Genomic DNA, 19570 nt, shown 5'->3' on the forward strand with positions numbered 1-19570 from the left:
TCTCCAGTTCTCAGGTTTTAAGATAAGGCCGGCCAGGCCAATATAATCAAATAGCAGTACTGATCTTCCTGCATTAACTCTTCGAATATCTCTTAATTGCTATTTGATTATATTTGAAATTAGGTTGTGAAATTTATACACTTATTCCATATAAGAACAACTCTACTCTTCAAAAAAAAGTATGAATTTTGCTAGAATTGGAGAACCTCAAAATCTCAGTTTCAGTCTAAAGTAAAAGTTGCCACAAATATCTCATATTAGCATTTGAAAATACCAATCGGCAATGTACAGTTATAGTAATATGTAAATTTATTGGGCCAATAATAATAAATGTGATACTAATAAGACAATGCAATGACCGCAAAGACCAAAAAAAAAAAAAACAGGAACATAGTGTTAGATTGAAAACAAGTTCGAGTAAAAATTGCTGCTTTTAAGCGAAATAAGAGGTCACAGTTTTGTTTTTGTTATTATTTACCTGGCAAATATAAAAAGAAGCATGAAAGAATTGGCTAACAGCAAAGAAGGAAGCACAATAGACGAGATATGACCAACAATTGGTCAGCTTATTAGTTCGAGCAGTAAAAAAAAAGCAAAAATAAAAAAGTGGACAACAAAATGCGCACAAGCAACAAAAGCTAAAAATACTCGTTGTTCTTCAAAAATTTGCACTAACCGCTATGTCATATTTAAAAACACATACATACAAAAAACGCAAAGCTAACGCTAATTCCACGCTAGTCCATGCTTTCATTCATACATTCGGCCGGAGCTGAAGAGCGTACGAGCGAGCAGCGAGTAATAAAATTCGCATTTCTAATTCGCCATGGCAAAGCTTATTCTTTAGTGGCTTTTTGTGTGCCGCAAGCATACCAACAACAAGCACGCTGATAAAGACAAGACAAAAGTGCTAACCCACACACACACACACCCATCTATTGTACGGCCATAAAAGTTCTAACGATGGACGTATGACGAGAAATGGGAATCCGTTTCTTTTTCACACAAAAATGTCATAAAATTAAATTGATTTGAATCACTGTTACCTACAAAGATTTTGTTTGGCAGATTTCTGCGAGGCGAATGCCGGTAGTGTGTCATAAAAATCAATATGCATCGCATTGTTTGTGCACACACTCGCGCGCACACGCACACGCACACATGCATGTGTGAGCATTTTAATGGCTTTGAGAACAGTTTGATGGCCGTTTGACCGTTGCTGATAACAAAAGGGAAGTGTGAACAGCAAGTAGCCCACTGGCCCATATTCATGTGATTTGCCATGACAAAACATACGTAAACGTAAACATACCGACATATGATGGCGTTGTCGTTGTTGATGGCTGGAAGAATCGGCGGGAACTTGTCCCCATTTTGATGTGATTTAAATGTTTTCGGTTTTGTTTTAAGAAACTTTAAAAATTCACTTTTGTTTCTTTTATTTAAGATTACCTCGTGACACGTCTTTGATAAAAGGATTTTAGAAGAAGCAAGAAAGTGAAGTAAGAATCTAAAAAAAACTTTGGAAAATTTAAATAAATTGCTTTTATCGAGGTTCAATGCTATTTTAATGTTTACTTCACGAATTCACATATATTTAGAATAAGAATCGACATAAGTCGTATTTCTGGCGATACTTCATAAACTGAGTAAACGGAGTGAATTCACCTTGGACCATCATCATAATAATCAGGTTGATGATTATCATTAAATACCACGTTCAAAATAACCGTGCATAAAATTTAACTTAACCTCAGCTGAGATATCAGTTTTCTGAAAGTTTTTTAAATCAAAATGTCAGTGATCTATAATTCCATTAGACTAAGACTGGTCAAACCGTTATTGGCTTACGACACGATTTTCGCTATAGAAAAACAAATTGAACAAAAACTTTGACTAAAGTTTTGTGTTTCCAATGGATTCATAGGTACGGAAATCTTGAAAATGTTACAGAAGTTTTTTGGGGAGACTATTTTATCACGAGCCTCAATATTTGAGTGGCTCAAGGCATCCGTAAAGGTAGTGAAGTCATCGAATATTTGCCTCATACGAGTCGTACATCAACCTCTGTTGAAAAAGTAAAAAAAATAAAAGCTTCAAAATCATCGCATTGGCATCAGAAATAGCAGAGAATCTCAACAACTTTTATGAATCGACTCAACACTTTTTGTTTCGTACCAAAAGGCCTTGATTAGTTGCTAAATACCAAAATATTGAGCAAAGTACACAATAGAGATTTTATGCAATGTAACTGAACACGCTAAAGTGAACGCCTGTCTCATAAAACTTGTTGCCTTCTTCGCTGCAAAGAGCCTAAAACTTTCTCCTGCCACATCCACTACGAAACTTATTTACAAACTGAGCGAAGAAGTAAAGACTGGACGTTAAAATTCCGAGTATGAACAACCCTACAATTTTAGGTGTTACATTCAACAGCCTGCACTCTTTCACTCCACACACACTACGCCACCACAATGTGTTCGCAATGTGGATGCAGCGGGACGCAGATGTAGGAGAGACAGAACTGCCAGAACACCGACTTCCGGACTATAATATGATGTCTCTTAGTATTTCGCATTGAACATCTTCATAGCGAGGCTTGCAGGAAGCATATTAAGGAGCATAATACACTTCTCTCTAAACAGCTTCTGCTCGGGTGTTTTCGCAGAAACCAATTTTCGACGGGTTTTGAACGCCATTTACAAAAGAGCTATTAACACCTTCATTGACTCAATCTTGGTGAATGGCGTACTTGGAGTCCAAACAGCGATCTCAAATCAGAGAGAGCTCAAATCAATGTGTGAAGCATGACACTGATCATCTCTTTGCAAACCCATAAATGAATCCCAATCTCCACGGTCCCAACCCAACGAAACAGCTCGTTTTTGTAAGGCCCTTATATTTAGATGGAAGTTAACTTATTGCTTTTCTCCAAGCAGTGTCTGGATAAACGTTACCACAAACCAACAACAACCCTATTTTCATCAAACTTATCATTACTGGCAACAAGACGTGGGTTTATAATTATGACGTCGAAACAATCTAGCGAATTGGTGTTCCAAAAAGTCGTCGAAATCGAAAAAAAACTAAAATTTTCTGAAGACAGCGAGGTCTTATATCTGCATGGAAAATTGGATGAAGCGCTGACATTCTTGTATTTGCTCAAGAGCCTACATACATTATATTTAAATAGTATAAAAAGTATTTATTGTCTGTCTGGGTCAAATTTGATCGGATGAAATTAATGAATATTTAGCAAATCGTGTCATCGTGGATTCGTGCAGTAACTTAAGTATTTATAAGACGAAAAGATTATTATTTTTAACAAACGATAACGAAAACGAAAGTATAGTTTTTGGGTTCTACCAGAAATACAGTTATTTTGAGCAGACAAAGTTATAACTACAGGGTTTTCCAAAAGGGGTGTTATGATTCCTTAAAGAAATACACACTAATTGTTTAAGAAATTCAAATGCTTTTTTATTTAAAGTGAAGTACAATCGACACAATTAAGTTTATGACTATAACATCATTCAAATGGCCGCCACGACTTCTTTTGCAGGAACAAATTCGTTGAACCCAATTTTCGAGTACTTTTTCCACTAAATTAAGTGGCATGTCATGAATAGCACGTTCAATATTGACTTCTAAAGCTTGAAGAGAGTATTGTTTATTGCTAAGGACCAATGACTTCAAATAACCCCCGACAGAAGTAGTCTCATGGTGTTGAATCGCAACGTCTTGGAAGCCATTCAATGTCACAGTTACCCGAAATAATCGAATCTCCAAACTTTTCTCACAAAAATTAGGTTGCTGCACGTGCTGTGCCCCCGTCTTGTTGGAACCAGATGTTGTCAAGATCAACTGCTTTCAATTGCGGTTATAAAAAGTTGATTATCATCGGTTTATACCGCTCTTTATTGACAGTAACAGTGTTACCGCTTCATTTCGAAAGAAGTACGGACCGATGACCAAAAACCAGACCAAACTGAGAATTTAGTTGAATGTAAGGGTTGTTCATGAATAATTTATGGATTTTCTTTGCATCAGAAACAACAGTTTTGTTTATTTACCGCACCACTCAGATAAAAGTGGACCTCAACGGAGGAGATGATTTTCTTAAAAACATTGTTATCGTTTTCAAGATGTTCCAAGGTAAAATCAGCAAATTCACGACGTTTACGGTGGTCCAATGGTTTCAGTTCTTGAGTAAGAACAAGGCGCACAAAACTTTGCAATTGGAGAACGATAATTTCGATAATAAAATTGAATAATTTGTAAACGTTGTTCTTGCGTATATCTTTCCCTGACGAATTTGTAAACATTACTGAATACAAAAACAAAAAATTACATATCACGACATAATAAAAATGAACAAAACGACACTAAGAAATCAGATCAACCCTATTTGGTAACACCGGTATATGATTTCCTTCCAGCAAAAGCACAATTACATCGGCGCTTACGGTACATAAATTATATATTGACATATGTTGATGAAGGATTTGGAACTATAATTTTTAATATAATATGATTTATTACCCGTATACAAATTTTAAAGTGTAATTAATTTTATTTTCTGTAAATGACCACTTTCAACAAATGCCAATGCAGCGCAGAATAAATTGAAATTTCCACAGGAATACATACTTAGATACAAATAACAAGGGAAGCAGAGGGCACTCGTATCGTTAATTGAGTAAAAACATAACACAACATACAACTACAACAAATGACTCGTCACTCACGCCACCAATCGGTAGCTGCTAATAACTCATTGTGTGACATAAACGACAAGAATTGTTGACAGCAACGGGAAAAACAAAAACCTAACACATACAGACACACACACATACAAACACACGAAGCCTAGATAAGTGTGGGCATACAAAAAGCCAACAACGGGGTCCACCGCAAATTTGTGACAACACCAACTATGACAAATTACACAAAAACAATAAGCGCATTACACACATCGCCGACGCTGCAACAACACTAGCAACAACAAGAAAGAACAAGTTGTGGTGTGCAGCGCTGTGAGGGTCCAGTGTTGCATGTCGCCGCGATAGCTTTGCTGCAGCGCTGCGAATCCGGACGAGCGGCAACAGTTGGCGTGGTAGAGGCAGCAGGATGCATGGCTCAATGATTTTGCATTTCGCTGCGCAGCAAGGAAAGCTGGCACGAACGCACACTGAGAACGTTGTGCATTCTTTTCTTTACCACCGTTTTTCACAACTTTTCTTTTGTTTTTGAAATATGAATTTGCTGCACTTTCTAATTATTTAAGACTTAATTGCCGCCATGTAACATCATTAGGAGGGCAAATCGTGCGTCCAACACGCATATTTCACTGCTTGGCTGCCTACAACAACACTGGCTAATTGTCGGGAAAGATAGGAATCTTTTCTGGTGTCAGCGATGCAGGCTTTAACATAAACTAAGCAAAAACTATAAAAGCGTCTCTGTGTGTTATACATGATATGGTAATCAATCTCTGAAGACTGTTCGATGGTCAAATAGTTATTTGAGATACTACGAATAAATATATCCATATACATAAAGATATCTTTGGCATTATCCAAACTAACTAGTTGAAGAGATTTTGCCATGGAAAATTGTTGCTGCAAACCTACAGTAAAGCTTTGTTCGGTAGCTCCACGCCAAGTCTGCTTAATAGACGAAAGCCATGGCTTCTGCAATAGTCAAATAGTTATCAAATACCTCCCAAAAAAGAGTTGAAGACCAGTTTTCGTTAGAAGTTAAGGGGTTATATACAGTTAGGAGTTTCAAAAAATCAATTTCTTTATATATACATATATATCTGAGTATACACATACAAAATATCAAGTCGATCCGACGAATATTTTCGAAGTTATAGACACATTAGTGAAAGCGCGCCGACTACATGTAAAGTGCTTTCAAAACTTTAAACTCGTTTTTCTCGAATCGGTGTTTTCAAAGTTGGTGAGGAAGATTTCTCAGAAACGGCTGAACCGATCGGTCTGAAATTTTTACACAAGCTTCTTAACTATATTTTTTAGTAATTAATCGAAGGATTTCCCCATCCGATGAAAATTTCTTATTTTTATAGACCCGAATTTTGGTCGAAAATCGAACCTTTTACTTTGAGTAGCCGCCATTTTGTCAAAAATTTTTTTTTGCTAATTCCTTCGATCAATCACTAGATTATTTATTATATTATTGCTTAGAAAAAATTCTTGAAAAATCCCTTTTTTCGACCTCCTAACTGTATATAACCTCTTAAAGTAAACTGTTCGGTTATATAACTATACATTTTGTAAGTACTATATAGTAGGTTTTAGTGTATGTTTCGGCAAGGGCTATCAACTTTCATACGAATGCGTCGGGAAGAACCAGCTAAAAATGGCATTTTCATTGCTTTTCGTGTTAGTTTTTTTTTTATTTTTACAAACAAATGCAGTGCAAAGCGAGAAAACACGAAAAAATAGTATAAACATTACTAATTTCCTTGGAGCGCCAATGGCACTTTTTTCTTCAGAAATAAATTATTTAGCCCCTTTGAGTTCTTCTCCGTTTTCCTCGTTAACTCAGCCCTGTGGTGTAAGAAAAATGCAGTTTTCTTTTGCTCAGGCTTTAAGCCAAATTGTCAGCTGTCAACATTTTCTTCAGTCCCCAGGAAAATGTGAAGCTCAACTAATGCTACCATACTGCTGTATAAATATGTAGTAAATAATTTTATTAAATTTTTCTGGAGCAGAAAATCATAAAACGGAAGTTAAAGTCATGGTTTCTGTTACACGCGCAATTTGATTGACCTATTCTGGCAAGCAAGGACGATGATTGATCACCGCATGATAAGCCGTGTAAACATTTTGTAAGCTGATAACACATTTCAGAATCCATAAATTTAAAAGTTTCTTAGAAAAAAATCTAGAAAATTCGTTATTTTCGGACTTCTAACTGTATCCCCTTGATAGTAATGTTGTTGCCGATTTCTCACACATTCTATGATTTCTGGAACTTCCATGAATGATATGAAGTTTGAATATGGTCCCATTTTTAAACCAACTGATTCAGAGGGCCTTAATATATACAGGTATACATACGTATATTGTCCGAACCCAAAAATTCGTTACATAGAATTTAGTTTTTTTGAAATTTGGTTCTCAAGGGTTATGAATTCATGTTTCACAAAGTTCGTTCACTTATTACCAGAATGTAATTGCTGTCAGCGCTCAACAATTTCCAATTGGCATCTATGCGCCCAACAGCAGGCAACTAGTCGAACTGGTAGGCAGGGTAAGCGGTCTATTAGAACATTGAAAAAGTCAACCAGGTTTTATAACCACAAACCCAACCGCCGACCAGCTGAATAATCAACTTTTTCACGGACTTTCTTCACTCGCCGACGAAGATGCCACAAAGTTGGCTCAGTATGAGTGGTGGCATTGCATGCAGCACAGACGTGTAGAAAGAAAGACCGCAAATAGCAACTGAATGCAACATACAATGCAAAAACAACAACAAAAAATGATAGAATGATAGTAGCAACAACAATAAAAACGTCATAACCAACCACACTAGAAATTACAATTACAATTATAATAAGATTTGGAGGAGAAAAAACACAAAGCGAACAATAGCAACAACAAGTCAGGCCTTGCGATGCTTGCCGCAACTTGCAATGAGTCGCTTGGTGCGCACGCCAGTTTTTGCAGCTCGCAGCAGTTGAGGATGGCTGCAGCATTCGGCGAGAACGTGTTGGTGCCACGAAAAAACACAACGACGCATTCAACGCGCTGCTGGTGCTGTTGGTGGCGGTGGCAAACCGATCATAATCGTCATCCACCAGCGGCGAGATGACCGACCGACCAATAACTTGCAACTTGGCCGACTGGCTGGCTAGCTGCCTAGCTGGGTGCGGGTTTTAGGCGGCGGCAGCTGATCTATGTCATCAAGAACTACCAGGCAACAACAACAACCAGTCTGCTCAAGCAAGACGCAGGCAATGTTTGTTGCAGCATGCAGCGCATCGGCAATCAGCACGCGTTCACAATGCGCCGAAAGTCGAAAAGTCGGTGTTGCGAGTCATTTGTTGCAAGCAACGATTACAATTTGAATGAGGCATTGCAATATGGAAATTAAGTCGTTGGTCCAACTTTTGCCGCAACGCCGTCATTATGGTAGCTTATCAGCAGGCAGCGAAATGGAAATTTTTCTTTGCCAGTTGTCGGTAAATTTCGTATGTTGCTTGCCACTTGTGTTTGCGGCAGCACACACCAAAAACAGCGTCTAATACTAAGGCCGCGTAACCAATCCACCAGCGTGTGCCATGCGGCAACAACTAGGCGATCGGACAATTTCACTATGAATGACTCGGTGGAAGCTTTATTTCCACGCCACAACCGTGTTGCAACTCATCAATTCGTATGCGTGAAGTGGTTATTTGCACCATCCGTAGGCGGCAGAGATGCAATCGCGTGTATGCTTGTGGCATGGAGGCAATGCCGAAGTGTTGCAAAACATATTTATTGTCGATGTTTCTAATTTCCATGCGAGAAGCCAAATGCAAACATGTTTTCAGCTCATTATTGTGCCACTTACACGCCTCTTTACCGGCTCACGCACTGCACGTACGCACACCAATACAAATACAATTGGATTTTTTGCTAGTTCACGGCGCTTACATCCGAGCTTAGCGGCTGGCAGCCCTTCTGCTATGGCAACATTCATCAGCGCCGCGCTTGTCGCTTTCCAGCCAATCGCTTGCATTCGTGTCAGAGGTTTATGGGCTGGCAAATTGGCATGGAAATTATGCCAAAGCAAAAAAGTTGTGAGAAAAAAATTTTAAATAGAAGATTTAGACGGCGTCAAGCTGCGGTTTGCCTCCGCATCCACAAATACAAATTGCCATCTTCACTGCTGCAAATATCCCCCATTCACAGTAAAGCATGTGTGTGTGTATGTGTGGTGCAATCGCGCTTTCTTAATCAACATCGAGCTTCTGGAAGATTATGGCTGCCATTTCTTTCTTCTTTAATTACAAGCAATTTGTAGTGAACAACATTCCCAAGTAGTTGAGCGCGATCTGGGTGAGCGAGGAAGTTCGATAACCTATAAAATTGATTACAGTAGAGTTCATCTGTTTATCTACTCTTAAGAAACTATACACATTTATACATATGTGTATGTTTATGGAGTCTATTTGATTTTGCAATATTATATTTATTGTGCTGAGAAGCATGTTTCATACAAAAGTACTCCTATGCGGGGTTGCGAATATGTTAAGAGGGTTTTCTATTACAGAAATTTGAAAAAAAAGGAAAAGGTCGAAAAAGTCTTTTCGTATTTTGTCAATAGATGTCGTTGCAGTCCTATATCTCCGGTGCTACCAATCACATTGTGGTATAGCACACACAGTGTTGAAAAGGTGAGATTTTAAACTTCATTTAACCAAAAAAAAATTTAATTCGGGTAAATTGAAAAAAGTTACAGCTGCTCAAAAATGAATGAAAATAATGAAGAAATTCGCTATATTTTGAAATTTTTGTATAAACAAGTAAGGAAGGGCTAATTTCGGGTGTCACCGAACATTTTATACTCTCGCATGATAAAGTGATAATAATTTACATATTTTTTTATTTTTCTGTAAAATTAATTAGATTAGATCAATTTGTGTACTTTGAGTATTGAATTGTATTTTCATTTCCTAATATATAAGTATATTATACAGAGAAGGCATCAGATAGAATTCAAAATAGCGTTATATTGGAAGAAGGCGTGGTTGTGAACCGATTTCACCCATATTTCGTACATGTCATCAGGGTGTTAAGAAAATATTATATACCGAATTTCATTGAAATCGGTTGAGTAGTTCCCGAGATATGGTTTTTGGTCCATAAGTGGGCGACGCCACGCCCATTTTCAATTTTTAAAAAAAGCCTGGGTGTAGCTTCCTTCTGCCATTTCTTCCGTAAAATTTAGTGTTTCTGACGTTTTTTGTTAGTCGGTTAACGCAGTTTTAGTGATTTTCAACATAACCTTTGTATGGGAGGTGGGCGTGGTTATTATCCGTTTTCTTCCATTTTTGAACTATATATAGAAATGCCTGAAGCAAACGACTCTACATAGTTTGTTTGACATAGCTATAGTAGTTTTCGAGATACGTACAAAAAACTTAGTAGGGGGCGGGGCCACGCCCACTTTTCCAAAAAAATTACGTCCAAATATGCCCCTCCCTAATACGATCCCATGTGCCAAATTTCACTTTAATATCTATATTTATGGCTTAGTTATGACACTTTATAGGTTTTCGGTTTTCGCCATTTTGTGGGCGTGGCAGTGGGCCGATTCTGCCCATCTTCGAACTTAACCTTCTTATGGAGCCAAGAAATACGTGTAGCAAGTTTCATCATGATATCTCAATTTTTACTCAAGTTACAGCTTGGACGGACGGACAGATGGACGGACGGACAGACACACATCCGGACCTCGCTCTGGTCGACCTATCGTTGAAAAAGCCCATGAAATTATGGAAAAGATTGACCTTGACCGTCACATAAGCAGCCATGACATCGTTAACGAGCTTAACATTCATCATCAAACGGTTTTGAACCATTTAAACATGGCTGACTACAAAAAGAAGCTCGCTGTTTGGGTACCACATTTATTGTCTGTGAAAAATTTAATGGACCGAATTAACATCTGTGATTCATTGCTGAAACGAAATGAAATCGAACCATTTCTAAAGTGAATGGTAACGGGTACCGAAAAGTGGATCAAATACGACAATAAAGTGCGAAAAAGATCATGGTCCAAGCGTGGTGGAGCTCAACAAATGGTCGCAAAGCCAGGATTGACGCCTCGAAAGGTCATGCTGAGTGATTGGTGGGATTGGAAAGGAATCATCCACTATGAGCTGCTCCAGCCAGGGTCGAACGATTGATTCTACATTTTACTGTCAACAACTGATGAGATTGAAGCAAACAATCGAAAAAAAAACGGCCAGAAGTGATCAGCAAAAGGGCTTCGTCTTCAATCAAGACAACGCTTGACCTTGGTTACTCGGCAAAAACTGGGAGAGCTTGGCTAGGAAATTTTGATGAATCGATCATATAGCCCTGACCTTCCACCATCGGACTACCATTTGTTTCGGTCAATGCCGAACTTCTTTAATGGAATAAACTTGGCTTCAAGAGAAGCCTGTGAAAATTACTTGTCGCAGTTTTTCGCCGAAAAACCACAAAAGTTTTACACTGATGGGATGACGTCTCTAGCGGAAAAATGGCAAAAAGTGGTCGACCAAAATGGTACATATTTAGTTTAGAACTTTAGTTTTGAAAGTTCATTATATATGTATATGTATATAAAAAATACGAGAAGACTTTTTCGACTACCAATATCCCCTGAAAGGATATTTAGTGTCGCGGCAACTGGACCGGTCTAGTGGATCGTTTTTCTCGATGCAATTGCCGCAATATCTCAAGTTCTAATCAGCCGATTTACTTGAAAATCTGGCTGTCACATGAAGCAACAAAAAATGACAAATTTAAATTTTTAATATATTTAGGGTTTTCACAAGTCTCATAAAGTTATAAGTTATAACGATTCGAAAACATAGCATTGAGAATTGTAAATGTTTAAACTCATTTCTGTATGAAATCCAACAACAATTTTGCGATTTTACGATGCTTTACGACGGGTTGTGAATACCCCAATTGAAAAAAATCGACAAAGTTAAATATTTAGTGGAAAATCAGCATTTTTTTAGTAGCTGTTATTTTATGATTTTTTTTTCAGTTTTGCAGCTTCTTCAAATAGACACATTCATACGAATCAACAGTTGCATGGAAGTTTTTGGTGTGTGCTTTATACTGCCCGCGATCGAAAAGGTTGCTCTCTGAATGGTCGCCTCTGAATGGCTAGTGACTTTAATCATGAAAAGTTTTTTCAGGTTAGTTTTGAGTTGAATGGCGACCCCTAGCTACAACTGAAGTTACATTTTCTAGGTTCGGATTTGATGGTTAAACAATTGTTATTAAAGTAAATTGCTGAAATTTATGAGCATCAATTGTAATAAGTTCAGAGATGGTCAACTACACCAACGGATTGCCTCTTTTACACGTTGTACTTCACTTCATTAATAAAAAAAAGAAAAAAAAATAGCTTCAGTTGCATAGAAGCTATGGCAGCTTCTTGAGAAGAAAAGAACGTATGCAAAAATTTAGATCGATATCTTAAAAACTGAAAGACTATTTCTATTGAACTGATAAATGCGAGCCAATGTCAGCCAGTGACAGTTATTCCTTTATTCCCTCTCGCAAAGCAAATGGCACCAGCGCAAGACAATTTGTTTGTTGTGATCGTTTTACATATTTGATCTTAAAAATAACTGTCTCAAAACACCAAATCTGATATAATCTTATCTGTTTATCAGAGATGATGAAATTATTGCCAGAGGTGGCTGGTTGTTGGAACGTACTCATGTCCGATTATATCGAATTACTTTTGTATGAAAATAATAATGAAAACGTTGTGTTAATGAAGTTTGTCCAGTTATGGCAGATATCCGACCATTCGTAATAATGCTGTGATACATGGATAAAGTTTGAGGAAACTAATGAACCAACTTCCAAATTATTTTTGGAATGTCAGAGCTTTGAAAACAAGTGTGAAGTTAGACCCATTACCTCACAGAATTATTGTTGAGTATTGTTAAGACCGTTTAGAAAGAGCTCGAAATAAAAAATAAATATATTTAATTTACTGGAGATAGCTAGTGAGACCGAATATCCTCTTCACTGCAGCCTTCCTTTTTGAAAAATTTGTAAAGCAGCTTGCAGTCCATGTTTTGTGATGCGAGTCTCAGCAGAGAAAATAAACAACTTTTACTACAGTGGGTTCTATACTATCAGAACCGATAAACATTTAGAGTTTATCAGTAACTGCCATTCCCGTTTATTCTTTTTGGATAAAAATGTTTACTTTTAACACAACGGCAGTAATAATTTGAAATCCCTTAGGCCATGAATATTCTACAAAATATTTATGTCCAAAAAGAAAGTGAGTAGAAAGGTGGAAAATTTATACAAAAAATTATTATGAAAAAAGGTAAATATCTACTATTAAATAAAAAAAACTATGAAAAATCTTGGAAAAATTATCAAAAGTATAGATAAAACGGTGAATTATCTCTGCGAAAGCATCGGCAATTATCAACCGAAACAACCCCACGCAAATACCACCAAATCTAAGCACAAATTACAAATGCAAACGCCCAATTGAAATGCTTGGCAACGCAACGCAACGCTCCGAGCCTGCCATTTATTAGCAATTTCATGCCGCAACTGTGTATGTGTGTGCGCGTGTGTGTGTTAACATCTCGATATTTACATGCGGTCATTTAGTTCGCCTCCAGCGATTTTCATTAATAAACATGCGCGCTGCGAACACAAGAGCAGCTTGTTGTTGCTCTTGTTATTGCTTTGTTGTTGGCGCTGCAGAAGAAGCGCAAAACGGGCGCAAACAAGTTAGGAAGCCGCCGCCAAGTGCAAGCCATGCGACAGGAACAAGATTAATGCGAGCGGCCGCTAAGAAAATTGTCGTCTTGCGCGCAGGCAACGGCAGCTGCGGGGAGGAGGAGGCTGCGGGAGGAAACGCAGCAGTGCCGATGTTGGCTGTACAGGCAGTTGACCACAAAATTGCGCGTTAATAGCATGGAAGATTGGCGCGGTAAGTGAGCCAAGAATTATGGCGGCGTGGAACGGCGCTGAAACGCTAGGAATTCGCTGGCGAAACAGCATTAGCATTAAGCGCTTGCCACATATGGCCACTTCGGCGTACGTGCATATGAGTGAGTGCCACCACAAAGAGACGTATGTGTGTGTTTGAGCGCTCATAAATTACGACAAATATACATTTAGTATATGAGCAGATATATCTTTGAATTTATTGTTGCTAGAAAGGCAGCGCGCATATGTGTGCGGGCATGTATGTATGTGTGTGGATATTTATGGACATTGTGCAGTGTGTTTCCCACCGCCGCGGCCAAACGGTGACATTTAATTGCGTGTGTTGCAACCAATGGCACTCTACTAATCAATTAAGCGGTGTTGCTGCGCCAACAACGGATACAGTTTAGTTAAATATGTGGCATATAGAGCACGAGGCGGCGCTAAGCATGGTACTTAAGATATGCTATATTGTAGCAGCGCTGGGTTATGAAACCAAGCGTGAGATTGTCATTGTCGCTGCTTCATTCTATTTGCATATGTATGTATGCATGTATGTACATATGTATGTATGTATGTATGCATGTATGTATGTATGAATGCATGTATGTATGTTTGCAAATGCTTGGTTGCGCTTGTGTTGGTTGTCTGCGCGATTTGTAGCGGTACGCTGTCAGCAGCACATAACGGTATTTGCTTTGTCTCATCGAATTAAAGTAGATTCCTCTAAGTGGAACGTTATCGGTTTAGAATTGGTTTTTTTTTTCGAATAACAAAATCAATTCCAATAAATATTTGCATATAAATATGTCTAGAAAGCTAGAATGCTTTTAAATATAGCCATAAATTAGATAATTTATAATTATTTGTTTCAATCAATACAGACTTCTCCTTTTTTACTGGCGTAGACACCAATTCCTTCACCACCTGGTCTTTCCAACGGAATGGAGGTCTTCCTCTTCCTCTGCACACTTAAATTACAATCGTTGGGCATGCTTTCGTCCGATCATATTCTACAAATAAGTTGATGCATGCTCCTTATCAGTTCTTTGCTCGGCCCCCAATCCATCGGCCCCCGCCGCTTTGTTGTTTTTCAGGCGGGTAATTGCTATTCGAACTTCGGCATGGTCGGGCAATGGAATGTCGGCTCCATCGTCATCGATTGGGGAATCGGGTTTCCCTTCTCCTGGTATTATGCGTTCACTGCCGTTCAGCCGGCTGGAGAAGTGTTCCCTCCATAATTTTAGTACAAGTATTTTATTCACCTCGCTGCCCTCTTCAACTCTCGGTATCTATTTTATCCCGCACGTGTTATGGTCGATTGTAACGTTGCGAGGTGGGCAGTCTGTTTTCTCTTCGCTGCGACACGGCACTCCTCGGCGTACCAACTGTTCTTTTGCTTTTTCCGAAAACCAATGGTTTCGCTTGCAGCTGTAGGTAAGGAGCTCGAAATGCCGTCCCACAGTTTCCTTATACGAAGTTGTTGACGAGTACTCTCAGAGAGCAGGAGTGAAAGTCGAGTAGAAAATCGTTCGGCTGTCTGTTGTGATTGCGGCTTCCCGACGTTGAACCTTCCTTGTGTTTGCGACGTGCGGTTTTTCCTGCACAGACGCGGGTGCATATGCTGCCTGCAAAATGATAGTGGTCCGAGTCGATTTTAGGCCATCGGAACGTAAGCACGTCTAAAACACTGGAGACGTGTCTTCCGTCTATCACAAAAAAAATTTTCAAATAAAACATATACTATTCTTATTTTAGATAATCATATACAAAAAAAAACAAAAAAGATCTCAAAATATAATTTTTTCGTATTAACAAAAAAAAGAAACAGCTGGCAACGCTACGAAAAATATTCTAAACATTTCGTTTTACCGCTAAAATTTTGTACTAAAAATACTCAAAAATGTTCACTATTTCATGTGTGTTCCAATATTTTAGATATACATATTTCATAAACATTTAACTTGTTGCTAGTAACATGTTGCAATTCCTATTTAGAAAACAATTATTGCTAAAAGTATCTAAATTCTTTATACATCGCTTGTTGGCAAAAATTCTATTAGTGCGCTTAATATAAAATTTCAAAACAAAATCATTTTTATAATTTCCACTCTTAAATATGCTTCATAAACAAAAGCCAAGTGGCCTGGCAACATGCTGCACTGCTACATTGTGTATCTAACGCAATACACGCAACCACGCGATCGCATGAATGTTGCTAGAAATACCAAACACAGATTCCGCTACAACAACAACTTCGTAGCGCGTTGAGAGCGCGCTAGAAAGTGTGACGAGTGCTGGCGCTCAGAGCGCCGCAGAGCACGCAAGGTCGGAGTGAAAGAAAGTGCAAAAGTTGCCGAGCGACAACAATAAGTACAACAGCATACGCAAGCTAGGAAAATGAGAGCCGCCAATCTCTGCAGGAGAGCGCATTAAATGAGAAAAGCCAAAGGGGGCAAGGGCAAGCAAGCAAACCTGTGTAACTTGCTATGGCACAATCACAGCTTTGGCGAGACCAAAAGAAAAGCCAGCACACAAAGCGGGCCAACATAGAAATCCAGAATATTGCGCTGAGCATATGGAAATTGGTTGCAAGCAACAAGTTCGATGTGCGCTTCGAACTGCCAGGCAACAGTGAAAGAAATGACGGCAGAAATGAGCGCGCTGTGACTTAGCCATGACCAGTTGGCGGTCACGGCCAACAAAGCTGGGAAAATGCTTTGCAACAAATGCCACTGACGAGCTTGCACATGTGTGTACATGTTTGCTGCTTCAGAGATTTCTTGCTTGGCGCGCTCTCTCAGCCAACTTGAGCTGGCGCGCTCAGCAGCTGCGCGCTTGCTTCGCTTTGTGGGCTTGGTGACGCTGTTGGTGCCCGCGCTGCCTCCCTGGCTGCACTCTGGTTGCAGATGGTCGTCGCAGATGGGTTTGGTTGGGCCAAAAGAAATTTTAAAAGACGCTGCAAAATCTGTTTGCTGAACATTTGTACCGCTGCGGTGCTACTAGTTACAGCTCGTCGAGTTCGTCGCTTAAGTCTTTCGTTTTACAGTTTGTTTTGCTAAGTTAAATGCTCTTTTTTGTCTAAACGCTTGTGTGCTAACTTGATTTTCTCCTCGGTTCATAAAAACACTGATTGGACACTATTTTTAAAGCGTTTTTTGTGTGTGTTATCACTTGACTGTTGGTCAAACGGGCACTTTAAAGCAGAAAATCCGATTTTAAACGAGTGAACTAAAAAAAGAATGCCAGAAATCTTTAAAAGTAATTTAAAAACATATAAAAAGAATTAAACGGGCATTGTGTGTAAATGTTGATGCTACAGACATACTTATATATATAAAGAGACTAGCTGCTTGAAGTGGATGTGGCAAGCGTAACGCCGTTGCGGCATTGCACGCGAAGTGAAGTAACCGACCAACACAAAGGTGGAGGCTTAAGCTTGAAAAGAAGTCAAGAACAGTTAGTTGACACTAATACGGCTTGTCGCTGAATTTATTATTTTATTTTCATTTTTTGTTTGGCTCGCAGCAGCTGGCAAAAGAATCAGCAAGAAGCTAAAGACAAAGAGTAGTGTAAAAAGCTGGCTGGAACTGTGAGTTGGGCAGCAGGACTACGTCAAACGTGATTGAAATGAAGTAAATGCGAAATACAAAAGGAATTAGTGGCGCTGGTTAGATACAAACGTGTGAACTAATAAAAATTCTATAGAGATTTAAAAAGAATATAAAAACATAAAATAAAACTTAAGTGAAAAAAAAATATTTTAAAATTTTATTGAAAATAACTCGGCAAAATTTTTTTTACTTTTAATTGAAGTAATTGAAAGAATATCGTTGGACGTTTTTCCACAAATCTTACAAATAAAAATACTAAGTGCTTCATAACAAATTTAAACGAAGCATAGAAAACAAAATAAATTTCCACGGATTCTTAAGCAAAATCGCGTAACAAAAAGCAGCAATGAGATCCTCGCGTTTATCCTCATTGGCAATGCTGGTTGCTGCTACGTGCCTCACCAGCTTACTACAGCTCTGCAGCAGCGCCAACGCCGAATATCCTGGCGTTATCGAGCTAGTCGGCTATAGTAATCGGCGCGCACGCACACACTACATGCCGCCAATCGGCGATAGTCCTACACTTGCGCCACCACCAGCCAAAATACAGGCTGATATCGAGACAGTGAAAGCGAATATCGAAAAATACAATAAACTGCTGACGCTGGATACGAAAAATCTGCCAGAATCGCAAAAGGATATGCTGGAGCGCATCGTAGAGCGTGTGGCACGTCTCAAGGAGTCGCTCGACATTAATGAAAGTGAGCAGCTGAGAGCTGCTGCGAAGCCAGCGGATAGTGAGAACAGCAATAGTGAAGCTGCAGCAGATAAAACGTCGTATGCTACCACAGAGGCCGCAACCAATGCTGAAGCCGAGACCGATCCCACTTTGGTCTTAGACGAGACTACACTGCTACAGTTGCAGACCTCCATGGATGAGCTGGCTGCGGCACAGGCCGCTGTCACTGCACAAACTTCGGTTGCACACGAGTTACCAACCACCACGGAATACAATTACAATGCTGGCAGCGATGAGGTCGAACAAACGGAGAGTGCCACAGACAGCACTGAAAATGAGGATACTACTGAAGGTGCGCTGGCGGCCGGCGCTGATTATCCCACCACCACAATTGATCCACTCACCGACGCCACCGACTCCGACGACCAATTCGTTGCAGCACGCTCCAACAACAACATAGCAGCAGCCTCAATCAAAGCCGAACCGGAGGACTTGAATGGTGGTCTGACCACAATTGGCAGCCAACGCACGTTAACCACCAGCGGCAAATTGACAAAGACGCGCGCCACCAAGAGACCCGGTTCTGGCGGTATTACCAAAACGGGACATACCTCGAAACGTGGCCAGAAACCTGGCACCACTGCGAGCCTGCATCGCCAACCGGCCAGCAATAAGCAGAAATTGGCCACAACCACCACGCAACCACTGCAAACCTACCATCATCAACAGCAGACGCAACAACAACAATACGTACAGAAACAGCCACAGCTACAATATCAGAAGCCCCAAACGGCGCAGCTGCCGCAGTCCGCTTCCTCGCCCATGTACCAAGCGCACAAGGTGTCAGCGTTGCCGCCTGCCACACAGTCCACCGATAAGACTTCAGCTTCAGCCGCCGCTGCTGCTGCCGCCGCGGCTTCCACAGCCTCCATTGCTTCGCTGCCATCCACTTACTCCTCCACGCCGATCACTACCACTTTGGCCAACAACTATGGCAATGCCAATAATAATAATGACATGGACTACGAGCCCCAAGTGAATACGTCGGCGTTAATTGATAGCCTGAATCATGCACGCGAGGAATTCTACCAGCAGAAGCAAGGCGTCAGCAACAAGGATAAGGTGAGTTCACTACTCTTAGCCTGGGTAAGACGAGCGCTTTGAATGGGTGGGATGGTGGTTACGGTCAGCGCTAGTTGCGTGCGCGCTTATGTGTGAAATGGTGTCACACTTGGCGGCAATTGGACACTCGCTGCGACGTCTGATGGCGATAGGCCAATTTGACTGTGCTAAGTCCACACACCTACTCGTTTGTCTTATTAGGTTCACTCCCGTTAATGGATATGAATACTTTGTATGGCAGACACTGCTTATTATTTGCTTTTTTTGCTTAGAAAATTGATATATTATAATTAACTATATTTTTAATGCGACTTCATTTTCGACTCACGCAATAAATGAAAGCTTTGAAATTAGACGATTAAAGACGTCTGCAGCTCGAATACCGAAAATCGTTATGAATTTAAAAAAAAGTTAATAAATCTCCTAAATAAAGGACGCTCAAA

The 19570-nt window shown here is 39.7% G+C and overlaps 2 protein-coding genes across 2 annotated transcripts in view; one reads left to right on the forward strand and one right to left on the reverse strand.

The window, feature by feature from the left end:
• Positions 1-19570, reverse strand: part of LOC120777079 (elongation factor-like GTPase 1) — a 181599-nt gene that overhangs the window by 94030 nt on the left and 67999 nt on the right. The window lies entirely within an intron of this gene.
• Positions 17673-19570, forward strand: part of LOC120777081 — a 63802-nt gene continuing 61904 nt past the window's right edge. Inside the window, exon 1 of the mRNA XM_040108209.1 lies at positions 17673-19127. Coding sequence (XP_039964143.1) covers positions 17673-19127 — 1455 coding nt within the window. The remainder of the gene's footprint in view (positions 19128-19570) is intronic.

This window comes from Bactrocera tryoni, chromosome 5, assembly GCF_016617805.1.
Source record: "Bactrocera tryoni isolate S06 chromosome 5, CSIRO_BtryS06_freeze2, whole genome shotgun sequence".
Lineage (NCBI taxonomy): Eukaryota > Metazoa > Arthropoda > Insecta > Diptera > Tephritidae > Bactrocera > Bactrocera tryoni.